This window comes from Apis cerana, linkage group LG3 (genome assembly GCF_029169275.1).
Source record: "Apis cerana isolate GH-2021 linkage group LG3, AcerK_1.0, whole genome shotgun sequence".
Taxonomy (NCBI): domain Eukaryota; kingdom Metazoa; phylum Arthropoda; class Insecta; order Hymenoptera; family Apidae; genus Apis; species Apis cerana.
In genome coordinates this window covers 9,488,676-9,503,649 of record NC_083854.1, presented here as the reverse complement: position 1 = coordinate 9,503,649, position 14,974 = coordinate 9,488,676, and the positions used below count along the sequence as shown (strand labels likewise).

At 21.4% G+C, this 14,974-nt stretch overlaps 2 protein-coding genes across 3 annotated transcripts in view; one reads left to right on the top strand and one right to left on the bottom strand.

The window, feature by feature from the left end:
* LOC107998253 (galanin receptor type 3-like) overlaps window positions 1-7,523 on the bottom strand; it is a 68,687-nt gene extending 61,164 nt beyond the window's left edge. The window contains exons 1-2 of one of the 2 annotated variants that reach the window (XM_062072751.1): window positions 7,345-7,523; window positions 7,195-7,261 (exon numbers count right to left, since the gene is read on the bottom strand). The gene's annotated coding sequence lies outside the window, so the exon portion shown is untranslated. Of the gene's footprint in view, window positions 1-7,194; window positions 7,262-7,344 lie in introns of those variants that run through there. The other variant, XM_062072753.1, reaches the window with a different exon arrangement.
* Window positions 6,522-14,910, top strand: LOC107998257 (protein PF3D7_1417600-like). The gene is made up of 4 exons (XM_028666857.2): window positions 6,522-7,036; window positions 7,520-7,654; window positions 7,935-8,053; window positions 9,541-14,910. Exons 1-4 carry the CDS (start codon window positions 6,929-6,931, stop codon window positions 14,765-14,767), a joined length of 5,589 nt encoding a protein of 1,862 aa, XP_028522658.2. The 5' UTR covers window positions 6,522-6,928; the 3' UTR covers window positions 14,768-14,910.
* Window positions 14,911-14,974: the final 64 nt, after the last annotated feature.

Genomic DNA, 14,974 nt, shown 5'->3' with positions numbered 1-14,974 from the left:
TATAAAAATATTTCATCCCTACTAATATTATGTTTGAACAAATACTTACATTATTTATTGTAATGCTAGTAGTATATCATCTTATAAGGATGCAAATTAATCAAGTAAATAATGATGATTAATTTAATGTGATATAAATAATAAAAATGTTTTAATTATATGATTTTTAATTTTTCTTTTTTTAGTGACTTTTACACCTTTTAAATTAAAAATTTTAAATTAATTATTTCAAATATTATTATTTTATAATAATTATATATATTATCGATTAAAAACATGCGACAAATTTAATTGGAAAAAAAATAACTTGTTAAAATTATTATAACAAGTTAAAAATAACTTATAAAAATTTATATAAATATTGAATTTTCAAATTTTACAAAACTTTTTAGCATGTAATGTTTCCAGATACGAGTGAATTCTTTTACGTATAATTCATTTTAGATATAAGTAGAATTATTATTTTTCATTTTCTAACGATCATTTTTAAATATAAAGTTTAAATATAAACAAAAATATAAAAATATACAAAAATGTTATAAAATATTTAAAAAAATTTCAGTTTTAATAATTTAATTATTTATTTCCAAAATTTATATTTACTAATATTACACAATGCAAAATAACTTCAATTCTTATTTCTCTAATTAAAATCACTAAAAAAAAATTTAATATATTTATATATTTATATATTTAAATTAATAATTTAAATATTAAAAAATAATTTTTAACGCAATAATATTTTGACACAATGTCATATATAATCTTTCATATTTTTTAATTTTCAATTTTTAAAAAGAAAATTTCTTTTAATTTTTAAAGGAAAAAATCTTAGATTGATATGAAACAAATAAATAAAATTTTCAAAACTTACTTTTTTTACAATTTTCCAAGAGAGTTGTTAAAGGTTAGATATCCATTTTTCCAGACAGTGTGAGAAATATTTCAAAAGATTTTAATTTAATTATTTATTCCAATATATAACGTATTAAATTTATAATATTTTGAAGAATTCATATAAACGAACATATAATAAGCATAATTAAATATTATTATTAAACGGAAATGCGAGATCTATCTAGTAAGCAGTTTTAGATAAACTGTAGAGTATGTGTAAAAAATGCATAGATATTTATTTCTTTATGTTTCAGTTGGGATTTCAGTGACTAACGTGACCAATTAGAAGTTAGAATTCAAGTAATACCTACATCCCCACCAAATATAAGGGCTTCAAAACTTAACAAACTAGTCAGTATACAACAAGACTCGAAGAGTAGTATGTTAGGTACTTTTTGTAACACATCTGAGAATATAGTTCATCGTGATAAAATATATCATAACGCAGACAGGATAAGAAAAGCATGTTTCAATTGCAAGTTCAGTAATTCAAAAAAAGCATGCTTTGGTTATAATTTAATAATAATCCGAATAAAAGGATCGTAGTGTGGTTGAAATACTTTATCATGGATTCAAAGAAAAGTTCCATTGCAAATATTATATTGTAGAAGATACAGATATGTGTCATGCAAGGTATTCTTTTTAATTAAGAAACTATCAAAATAGATTTGAAAATCTGAGTTTTTTAAGTGCATTAGATGTATTTTTGTGTACTGTATATACAGTGAAATATATTTGACAAAATAATGTGAATAATTTGTGCCGATAAAAAATTCGAAATAATTTTCAGAAGATTTATTAAAGAAAAATTATTTTATTTTTGTAATATATAATAATTTTATAATAATAGTAAAATTAATAGATATTTTTTAGATTAAATATGTGATTAGTGATCATTTGTAATTATTTTTTGTATTTATTTTTTCTATGAATCCATTATAATCATTCGTGACTGATCGTTAAATTTTTTAAATTAATTACGTGAATTACAGTTGATTTATTTAAGAAAATAGAATAGAAATTGAACTTGTAACCGTGTTTAATCGTACATTTGTTATTTTTTTTGTTTTGTGTAATGCAGTTTATTTATTTATATTAGATATGAATGGTAATATCTAATATAAACTTACAACAACAATTCGACATCTTTAAAAACATGAATCTGTCATCACAATAGGATCGTAACGACAAAAAACGCTTGTCTGCATTTGAGTAACGTATTTGATTAAAAAAGTTGATATTTCAATCAAACATTTTCATTTTTAAAATAAAAAATTTCAATATTATAATTACTAATATATTAAAAATTATAAATAGTAATGTGATAATTATAAATTATTTATTGCAAAAAAGCAAAAGAAAAAATTGAAAAATATATGTACGAATTTTTATTGTTTTTTTATTTAGTAAATTTTTATATATAAATTTATATATAAAATTCTTATACAATTTACATAACAAACATTTTGTTTGTTTTATTTTTGTTTTATTTTAATATCATTATTTAAGAAAAGACATAAATTGAGAAATAAAAGCAAGTAAATAGTGCTACAAATGTCGAACAAATATTTACATACTGAAATGATATTATTTGGTTTACTAGTATAAATATTATGATTTTACTTTAAACATGATTATATAAAAAATTTTTGTTCTTCAGGATATAATTCTCTTCAGCAAATAATGATTATATCTTAACAATTGATATTTTTTATATAGATTTTTTCTTACTCAATTATTCTATTATTACAATCTATTATTTTAAATATTTCATATTTCAAAATTAGATTAATATGATTTTTTAGTTATATATTATAAATTAAAAATAAATAAAAATGTTTATTTAATTACTTTATTTCAAATATATTAATTTATCTTTTATTGCTGAGGAAATATTTATATTTTTTATTATAAACTAAACAAAAATTATTTAAATTCCTTAATTTATTTAATTAATTATTTATAATGAAAAGTATAATAATTTATATATTTTTAATTTAAACTTGAAAAAATTCATTTTCTTTTTGCAAAGGAATCATTTTAACTTGTTTAATGTTATAGAAACTATTATATAAGTTGTTACATAAATGGTATTGCTTATAATAGTATTTTAATCTAATTTCATGTACTTATTTTAAACTTTAATTACATTTTTGCTAATTATTTATTAGAAAATACTTCATTAATTTTAATGACCTTGAAATACGTTTATTTAGTCAAGATTATCATTCTATACAATTTTTTTTATACATGTAATTGCTTCTCAACTTCAATTTTTGAGATACAAAAATTTTTAAATATTATTAAATTATATATTATTAAATTCTATCTATACATGCGCGAATGAGAAAATATATTAGTATGCGATAATCTTTTATCATACTCTATATGCATTCTTTTATGTTATTTATATTAAAAATGAAATTATCTTCGTCTTAAATCATTTCTTAATAAATTAATGTTAGATAAAAATGCAATTATGATAAGATTTATTTATGTTAGCCAGAATCGAATAAAAAATTTGATAATTTGATAATTTATTGTATATACATTTATTCTATATTCTTAATATTAATATAATTTCTATGACATATAAAAATGATCGTATATTTATGCATTGTTACCAAATGCATAGACAAAATTTAATAGCATAGAACTAAAAGTTTTTTTTGTAAAAATATCAGAAATTAAAATTAATTACATATAGTATAATAAATAATTATTCATAATATTAACCATGACAATCTTTGAATTTCATCAAAATTAGTGATATATTACTTAGTTTAGATAATTATCCATTTTTTTTCGTTATTTAACAATTTTAATTGTAAAATTTTCTTCGATATTTTAAAATGCAATTAATTTTATATCTCAATAAATCTTTTGAATCTTTAAATGTTATCTCATAGTTTTAGACATTTATGTTTATACTTAAAAATATGGCATGTTATACTTATTCTAATGAATTATGGCATGAAATTTAAATGTTTGCGATGTTTTCATTGAAAATAATCGTAATTGAGAATTTTATAATAAAAAATTATATATATTTTTTTTATTAAAGAAATTGTAAATTTTCCAAATTAAACATTTAACATCAAAAATATTTTTCACAAATAAAATATTTTAATAATATATTGTAAACTATTATTTATACTGAGAATTAAACTTAAAGATAATGATTATTAACATAATTACGATGATGATGTGATTATTACAATTACTTTTATTACATTTTATATGTCAATGTTTTCAATAAAAAGATATATTTTTAATTTACTTCTATGAATTATGTCAAACTTCGAAATCATCTATCTTCAAGTGTAATGTGATACTCATGATGATAGATTATTCTTTCAAAACAAACATTATATTTTGTCATTATTACTTTTTTAAGTTGATTTTCTAAAAAATATGAACTATAAATTATCTTAAAAATTTTTACATAACTATCTATAGTGAATTTATTTCTTTTTGATAAGAATTTGTGAAGAAATATTTTTTTGCATATTTTGCTGATTTTATTACAAACAATTATAATTCATAACAAAACTTTATTTTAAATAATTTAAAAATGATGCACAATATAAACAAAGCTATTGATTGGATTAAAATTTGAATTTGAAAATTTGAAACAGTAATTTAGATAATTGTAAAGAAATATCAAGATTTAAGATTTAAAGATTAGAAAAATAGGAGAGATAAATAAAATCAAATTTTTAGTATTATGTTATTGTTAATATGATGTTAAATAGTTAAATAATTGAAACGCATGTATTAAAATTATAATATTTATTACATATTGTTTTATCTAAAAGAAAGCAAAAATAATTTGTATCATAAAATTTAATAATAATATAAGTTACTTTTAAGCAATAATTTAAACTGAATTTCGTAATTTAAAATAAGCAAGTAGACATAAGAAAATGAACGCATTTCTTTTATCTTGCTATTTTGCCTATATATGAATAAATATATATTTTTTCATTTTTAATGATATATAATTTATTCAAATTATTGTTATGAAATATTGAATATAAAATCAATTAAACATCAAGATCTATAATATATTTATATATTTAAATAAAAGATAAAAGATGAACTTAAAATTTCAGTTTGTATTTTGTCTAATATTTATTTGCATATTCCTCGTTATCGAAGTTCTTTAAATTAAATATTATTAATTTAATTTCATTAATTAATTCTTTAAGTTATTTTATATGATTTTTTTTTTATTTCATTTTTACAAATTTCTAATACATGTTCTAATACATGATATATTAAAAGATAACTAATTATATTAGACTAATTCATATCTTTTTTAACAGTTATGTTTATATTGGAAAATATGGATGAGATATGTATCCTGGGTCCTGAAATTGGAAGAAAGAAAAAACGATTGATAAGGAAACTTCGATAAGAATTTCAGAAAAGTTTTCGGTAAGCATTTAGAAAGAAAAATTTGATTAAATTTTGAAATTTGATTTTGGAAATGATTTTTTAGCGAGTAATCTTTCATAACCTGCAATTTTAATAAAAAATAAATTAAAAAAAAAGATTCTAAAGATCATGAGACCAAAACATTTTAAATGAGATCAATTCCTATTAAAAAATACAATTCTAATGGAATTAGAAGTTTAATTTAATGAAAAGTATATAATATTATAATATATTATTATTTAATGAATGAAGCAATATTACTCTTTTCTTATAAAGATTAAAAATAAGAAATTAATTGACAATTAAGTTGATAATTATGATATTAAAAATAATATTAATTATAATATTAATTAAAATAATTAATATTGTAATTAATCACTTGCTTGTTAAAAAGTCACTCAATGATCACGTATCTATATATCAAATCTTCATAAGAAACAAAATCAAACTATACATTCTGCTATATCAATTGTTTTTCTTAGATTACCGAATCAGTTTCATATTATGCATGATAAACAGTTGGCATTAATTTTAAGTACTCTATTATATTAATTACATTGTTCGCTTAATTAAGTTATTCGATAATTAAAAACAACTTGACTAAATAATTTAAAATTGTTTTTTTTTATTTTGCTCTATTATTTTCTCTTACAATAATAACTATTATTCTTCGCAATATTATTTCTATAATTTATAGATTTGTATTTTTATTTTCTGAAGATATGCAATATCTCAAAGTAGAATTTGTTCTCAAAATTATTATTACTTTTCTTAATTTTTATATTTTATAAACTTTTCTTTTAATTCCTATTATTCCTGTAATTCCTATTATTTTCGAAGATTTTTATCAAAAGATTAATTTCCAAAAATTTTATTTGCTTTTTACTTTTAAAAATTATTACGTATCTACTATATGCAACTATACGTATACGTTTCCATTGTTTGCGTATATGATGCATATAGAATGACTACATATTTTGTAGATTTAATTATAATGTTTATTAACTTCATATTTCGATACAATATCACTCTTTGACATAGAATTGTGCATTACCTTATATATTATCCCATTTATTACCAATCATCAAGTACAGTCAATGATTTATGTTGTGATATTAACGTTATCTTCTGTAAATGACCAAAGTTCGAGAAGTACTTGAACAGAGAAGCACGAAAGAAATCTATTGGTGTAAAGTAGATAAAATTTCTGTTCGATTAAGTCATAATGATTATGCAATGTCTTCGTATAAATAGAAGAGAGAACTCGTAGGATTCAGTATATTTATTTTGGATTTCTGGATAAATGTGATGAATTCAGAACAAAAGTGTAAAATATTATCGAGAAGTTTCTTATTAATTATTTATAATTATTAATTGTTATTAATTGATATCTTTTTGTTAAATAAAAGTCGCCATTTTGACGATATAAAGAAATATTTTTGTGAAATATTCTTAACAAAAATGTCATGCAGTGCAATCTTTATGAGAATTGAAATATAAATACTTAAAAAAATGCTATTGTACATTTAAAAAGAAAAAAAAAAATACAAAAGAAATAAATTTACAATTTTATATATAATATATATACAGAATGTATGAAGATAAAGAAATAAATTATATATCTACAGTGCAAAATGAAAAATTAGAAAAGTTTATCGATTGCACAATGAACATTATCTTTAAAACTGCCTTGATTGAAGTAATTCCTTATCATAATATTATTTATCAAACCTCATTTTCTTATAGAACAAATATGTATATATACATATATGATTAAAATAAATATTTTTATGATTATATATGTTTCAAAATTTTAAAAAATATATTTAGCAATTGTTTAAAAAATAATTTGCCTACCTTATAAATAAAATATTCCGTCCAAATAAAATCTTTCTTTATCTCATTAAATATTTTCTCTTCTCAACTGTAAATTTCAAACAAAAGACGATTAGTGAAGAGGGGGTTGGTGAGTTTACATCAAAACCAATCATTTTCGCGGTAACGTACAGATAGGCATGGTGATCGTGAAACAAACTTGATATTTTCTTTAGCCGATTGAATTAGTCAGATCGTGTTGAATTTTTAACCAAGCCATAATAAGCACAATATATTACATATGTATTAAACAATATTCTCGTTTAAACTGATCAGTCAAGACATAGCTGATACGTTTAATGCACAGGAGAACAACAAAGACGTGTCTGCTGCGGCGATGCCGCAAACGGAATCCGTTGTACCAATGATGTTCGACAACTTCGTGTTGAAACGGTGGCTTCGTTCCATCGGACCAGTTCGTCGTTTTGAAGTGCTAAAAAAGGTGCGATTCATTTTCATGATCGAGCTTTCTGGCAAACTAGAAATGGATTTTTGCGTTGTTTAATAAAAGCCATTGTCTTGTATTACCATAGTGTCGTATTATGCCTAGGGGTATGGCGTCGTCCAAATGAAACAAATAAACGCGATGTAAACATCAATACGAGACGTTTGTCTTCTTTTTTTTATATCCTTCAAATTTTTTTTCTACACGTTTTCAAAATAGAATTCCGTTGACGATGTTACGAGAATCTAACCATAAAAATCGGTGGCGATTGTTTCAGCTGAAAACAGATTTGGAAAATCTAGGCTTATCACGTAAACAGGTACACCGGGGGTTGATGCAATTAGCGACGAAACCACATGTGGTCCTTACACGCCAACCACTCTACAGGAAATGTGGGTAAGTTTGCAACTATTGACTAATCGGTAATAAGAATATTACTCTTTGTTGATTTTTGCTCAAGAATCGAAATATATTTTTCATAAATTTTCTTGTAATTTTAAATGATTATTCTAAATGATTATTACGAATTTAATTATTCTTATATTGATATGATACTAGATTTTTGTCAAAAGACTAATTAATTATCTAAAATCTCATTTATTCACCTTGTTTGTATTGATAAAAAACGTACGAATCATACATTTATTATTTAACTAATTATTGAGAAATCTACAAGTAATTTATAAAACGGAAATAAAATTATAACGTAGTTAATTCTTAACATTAAGCAAATTCTATTACACATTTTTTTTTACTTACAGTAACATTTTCGTTTTTTATTAATTATTTATATGTGTTGTGTATTTCGTAAAGAATGAAATTGTATTTTCTTATCTTATATTATATTTTATATTTTATTGAAATATATGAACCATATTCATCAAACGAAAAATAAAAATATATTAAAATTTTTTATGGAATATAACATAAAATATAATGAAAATTAAATGTATGTATGCGTAAATTTCTAAATTATATTTATATTTTATAAATTATATATACGTATATTTTATAATTATAATTTATAAATAATATTTATTAAGATTATAAAGATCTTTTTTTAGTCTATTTATAAAATCACAAATCAAAATGCAGTTTTTCTAACTAGTCTTTATTTTTTTGTATATATTCCTATATTTGTTTATATATGTATGAATATAAAAGAAATATAATGAATTGTAAAATGAATAGTTATATAACATGCGTGATAAAGTTAGCTATTATATGCGATAAATAATATATTTAACTTATTAAATCTCTTAGAATATTGAAGGCGTATAAAAATCGTGCTTTATTATTCTTTTAATAACTAACAAATAACATTATTAGTTAGGAAAAACACGATTGAATGAAATGAAAAATATTCAAAACGAAATGTTATCAAATTTATATAGAATTTATATGGAAATAATATTATTTCATATAAAAATGCAATATTTTATTAAACTTTATATTTATAATTACTCTATTATAATTATAAACATTTAATGTACAAAATTGATATCGTAGAAATATAAAACGAATTTTAATTAAGAAATAAAATTTTATAAAATGAGACAAATTGATTCATTTTTTTGCTATATAGATTGAATATTTTTATTATGTACGAATTCTGAATATTTACGAATATTCTTGATCTTGCAATTACAAAATTTAAAAAAAAAAATATAAATAATTAACAATTTAAATGTAAAATATGTACGTAACAATAAATTATTGAAAAGAATTATTTTCAGAATTCGAAAATAATATCGATCGTTATATATAATTTTTTAAGTTCAAATCAATTTTATAATAAATTTTTATTTTGACATAATAATATAAAATATTATAAAATATGTTGATTTAATTCTAAATCAATACTTTCATTATTTATGTTTCAGATTAAAAAATTTAGAAAATGAGAAAGAAAATAAAATTGTTGACAATTATAGAATGATCGATGTACAAAAATTAAACAATATTGAATGGATTGTTGAACAAGGGGATAAACATATCAAAAAAACGAATAGCGTAAAAGCATATGAAGATTCATTAATAAAAAATAATCGAGAATTATTCATAGAAGGTTGTAAGGTAGAAATTCCTCTAACATTCCATTCCTTTGATAAGGCTTTAGAACAATTTGACAAGCTTGTATCTTCAAAAATGAACATGCACGAAAAGTTGTCTAATAGACGAGCTTCCGTTATTGTATCGACGGATTCTGTAATTAAGTCACAAAAAAACACATTTTCGAGTAAAAAATCTAATAAAAATGAAAATCATCTTACATATATTGAAGATAAAAATTCTCGAATACAAAAAATTTCTAATTTAATATCTGATAAAATAGATAGAATACCTGCTACTAAAAAAATTGATATAAAATTAAACTTAAAACCTTCTTCTGATAAAAAAGAAAATAATTGTATAAAATCAGAGTCTTATAAAGTATTAAACACTTATTATATAAAATCGCATATTAATAAAAAATTATGTAATGAAAAGAAGAATATGGATGTTAAAGTAAATAATACATCAAGCAAAAATAAATATTCAAAAAAAGAAACGATAGATTATAAGATCGAAGAAAATGTAAAAAAAAGAACGGTTTATGAACCGGTAACTTCAGATTCTACACAACGAAAAAAGATTCGTACATCAATTGATGAACATAAAGAAATCAATAGAAAAAAAAGAAAAAAATTAAAAAATAAGTTTCGAGCATATTTCGGAGAATGTATAACTATTAGTGAAGATGAACAGGAACAAACTATTTTACAAAACAGATTTAAAAGAAGAAGAAAAAAAGATTCTGTTGATTCTAGTGATTCTGGTGTGTATATTGCTGATAAAAGTACGCCTCTACAAATTATAAAAGATATTCAGAAAACTATATCTAATTCACTAATTTCTAAAAAATTTAACGAAAATTTATCTGAAGAAATTATTATAAATGCCAATATAGATTATGAATCAAAAGTCATTGACAATGAAAATACGAAAACTATTGATTTAATTGAAAATAAAAAAGTATCAAAAATCAAACAGGATATATATGGAAAAATCATTGCAAAGGCTAATAATGAATCAAAAGAAATTATTGACAAAGAAAATACTAATTCAATCGAAAATAGAAAAATATTAAAGCTCAAACAAGATATATCTGGAAAAATCATTGCAAATGTCAATATAGATGATGAATTAAAAAAAGTTATTAATAATGAAAGTATTAAAATTATTGATTCAATTGAAGATAAAAAAGAATTGAAAATCAGGCAAATCATATCTGCAGAAACTACTGCAAATGTCAATACAGATAATGAATCAAAAGAAATTATTGATAATGAAAGTATCAAAACTATTGATTTAGTTGAAAGTAAAAAAGGATTGAAATCTGGACAAGATGTATTTGAAGAAACTATTAGAAATGTCAATAGAAATAACAAATCAAAAGAAATTATTGATAATAAAATTGAAAATAAAAGTACTAAAACTATTGATTCAGTATTGAAAATCAAGCAAGATTTATCTGAATCAATACATCTTGCCATTGCAAATGTCAATATAAATAATGAATTAAAAGAAGTTTCTGGCAATGAAACTATTGATTCAATTGAAAGTCTAATAAATATGGAAATTGAAAACAATGAATTACAAATTATTCAAACAAAGAAAAACAATATATCTCAAGAAAAATTAATTAATATTGATAGGGACAATATTATAACAAATAAACATAGACTAAGTGTTATACAAAGCAAAGATACTTCAAACATAGATATACCTCAAATAACTAAAGAAATAGAAGATAGTACTTCTTTAAAAAAAGTAGAAATAAAAACTAGTAATACAACATTATCTTCTGATATTTTTTGTTCCACAAATGATACAATAAATATAACTGAAGATTTTTCAGAACTTCAAAATTGTAATTTAGATATAAAAGATTTTAATGATCTTCTTTATATGGATATTACTGAAACTTGTCAAATCACATCAAATGGAAATGTTCTTAGCATTCAAGAAACCATTGAAGAAGTTATGAATAAAAATATTGATGAAAATTCAAATTTAAATAATTTATCCAAAACACAAATAGATTATAATCAAGATGTTAAAAAAACAATATCAAATTGTACTGAAGGAAATAACAATAAAGATTTAAATAAAATGCAATCTTCTAATACAAATGATAAAATTATTTCTATAAATAATATATGTAATGTACCAAAAAAGGAAAATGAATTACCAGTAGCAGAATTCAAATTAAATATTTTAGAAAAAAAAAACATTCAATCCAATAATCTATCTCAGGGTAGATTAAGAGTTTTATCAAGTGCAGAATTAGGTTCTAGATGGTGTCCTACACCTATAAACACTGTTATGTCTACTGTTTCTCAATTTTCACATTCTACTCCTCATTTCACAAATGCAACAACTTATGATAAAGTTAATTTGGATAATACTATTGTTGTTTCAACATCAATGGCTCAAATAGTACCTACAACAATATCTTTAATTACTACATTTGCACCTACAGCAATTAATGAAACAACAATTTCTGAAAATATGAGAAAAAATAATATAGATCACAAATTTTCAAAATCTGTTTACTTTATTTTCGTGAACATACGTGATTTAATTCAAAAAAGACGAATGTGTTTAAATACTAATTTGAATATTAATTATGATAAGTTATTATTTATAGAATTTGAAAAGCTAAGAAAAATATTGAATATAGAAGATTATATCGATTTAATTGATGGAGTTCTAATTATACTTAACAAAGAAATGTTAGTAATGCCATTATTGTCTTTAGGAGAATTGTTTCATTATACACCACTAATTGAATCTCTTTATATTCGTTCATCAAATAAACGTAAAACTGTAGTAAATAATTCTAGTGAATGTCAAATTATAACACCTATAATTGTTTCAAATCAAATAACATCAAATCAAAATAGATATTCTAATTCACAAGTATCACAGAATGTATGTGTTACATCTATGCATTCTACATTACAACATGTACTTCCTGTTAATCAAAATCAAACATCTACAAATGTTACTTTAAAACAATCTTATCAGAATTCTCAAGGAAAAATCACTTTGCAATCACAAAACAATTCATTTCAAAATAATATGCCAATAAATTCTACTGCTATTAATAATCATAATATACATCAACATAATTATAACATGCAAATGCACAAAATTGTTAGTCAACAAAAAGTTCCAAATTCTTATTTTGTTCAACAGAAACCAACTACAAATATATATACCATGCAAAATCTTCCTGTACAACATTCCTCATTTCCTTCTAATATTAATCAACTGGGAGACCGACAAATTTCTCTATCCAATTCACAATTCATAAATCATAAACCATATGTTCCACAAAATGTTTTTACATCACAAAAAAATACATTTTATAATGTAAATGTACCAAATTATCCTATACAACAAAATATAAATTCAACACATGTACAAAATATAGTTATGTCCCCTGTAACTCAATATCAAAATCCAACACATCAACAAAATGTTTATAATATATCACAAGATATTCAGCTACAAACTATTCCACGACATATATCATCAAATTATAATATACGACAATCTGTACAGCCTATATTTGCAATGAACGTATCATATAATGAACTTAAACACCGAAAAATACCACAGAAAATATCAATGGAAACTTTACAAAATCATATATCTGAACAAGTATCATCATCTCAGAAACAGCACAAGAAAACGAAATCTATTTCAAAGAAGAAAGATCTGCAAATTTCATTAGAATCAACAATAAAATTATTCAATGTATTAAAATATATTTCTGATATTCAAAAAATTATATTATTAAAACAAATAGATTTTTACTTTAGTTGTACTACATGGTTACAACAACAATTTACATCAGGACAATGGCAAAAAATTAATTCACAAAGATCTTTATTACTTAATTTTCAAACACTTTTAAAACATCTGATAGAAAAAACTGTAAAAGATTTTCTACCAGATAAATCTCAAGGAAATATGTTTGAAACAAATATACTCAAAAATATTAAAATTGATGTTCCAAAAATGGTACAAATTGTAGTAAACGAAAATGAAGGAATGTATTGTCAGGTTGAAGTATCTAAAGCTTATCAAGAACAAAATAAAATAATGAATATTAAACAAAATTGTGTAACACATCAAGAAAATTTAACACAAAACCAATATGAAAAAGAACATGAAGCAACTAACAATATTTCACAAAGTAAGGAAGTTTCAAATGAAAAACAAAAATTGGAAATATCACATAAAGAAGTACAAAACAAAACATTTGGAAATAGAATTCTGATACAGAAAGACAATTCTCCAATTAAGTCAAGTTTACAAATATGTGAAACATCAGAAATTATTATTCATCAGGAGAATAAAATCGAAGAAGAACCAAATAATTCCAAAGATACATATAATTTAAATATTAAGGAACAAAATTTAGGAGTACCAGCAAAAATAATCGAAAATATTTCTCAAATAATTGAAGAAAAAACATCAGTATTATCAAATATGAAACTACCTAACAATGATATTCTGCAATTAAATCAACATTTAGTTACTGTTGAAATATCTTCTAATAATGATCAAGTAACTGTTATTGATACTAATGCTACTAATGAAACTAAATCAAAGAATGAAGAATCTACAGAATATGAAGAACTTCAAAAAAAACTTCAAAAAGAACTTCATATTTCATCATCATCTTTAGAAAATACAAGTTACAATATATTAGCAATATCTTCACCAAAAATTGCAAATAATGTGAAAGATTTTGATAATGAAGATTTGGATAATTCTTCATTGGAAGAAACTATTACATCTCACATTGAAGACATTAGAAGTATTTCATTAGAAACATTTGAAAAGATGGAAGAAACTAATAATATTATAACTACAATAGATGGAAATATTGAAGAGGAAGAAATTAAAATATGTTTATTTTGTGGAAAACCTAGTACTGTAGCATGTTCCATTTGTTTAGAAGCTAAGTATTGTTCTAAAGAATGTTTCGAACGACATTGGGAAGATCATTATAAAGACTGTACACCTGTAAAAAAAAGAGTATATAATTGAAATTTAGAATAATTATTCTTTTTTGTTATTTTATTCATCTTTTATAATAAAAAGTATTCAAACTATAACAATAACTTTGTTATATTAAACAAAATATATTGTTAATGTTTTATATTAGACAATAAATATATTAATATACTTCATTTTTTATTAATCAATGTGATAAATTGTTATTGAGAAAAAAAATAACTAATTTTGTATTTAAAT

Excerpts from the sequence above, each read along its gene's own strand:
- LOC107998257 (XM_028666857.2), top strand. The coding sequence starts at position 6,929 with ATGTATGAAGATAAAGAAATAAATTATATATCTACAGTGCAAAATGAA. Across the intron at positions 7,655-7,934 it reads GTTTTGAAGTGCTAAAAAAG|CTGAAAACAGATTTGGAAAA; the intron begins GTGCGATTCATT and ends CGATTGTTTCAG. Across the intron at positions 8,054-9,540 it reads CCACTCTACAGGAAATGTGG|ATTAAAAAATTTAGAAAATG; the intron begins GTAAGTTTGCAA and ends TTTATGTTTCAG.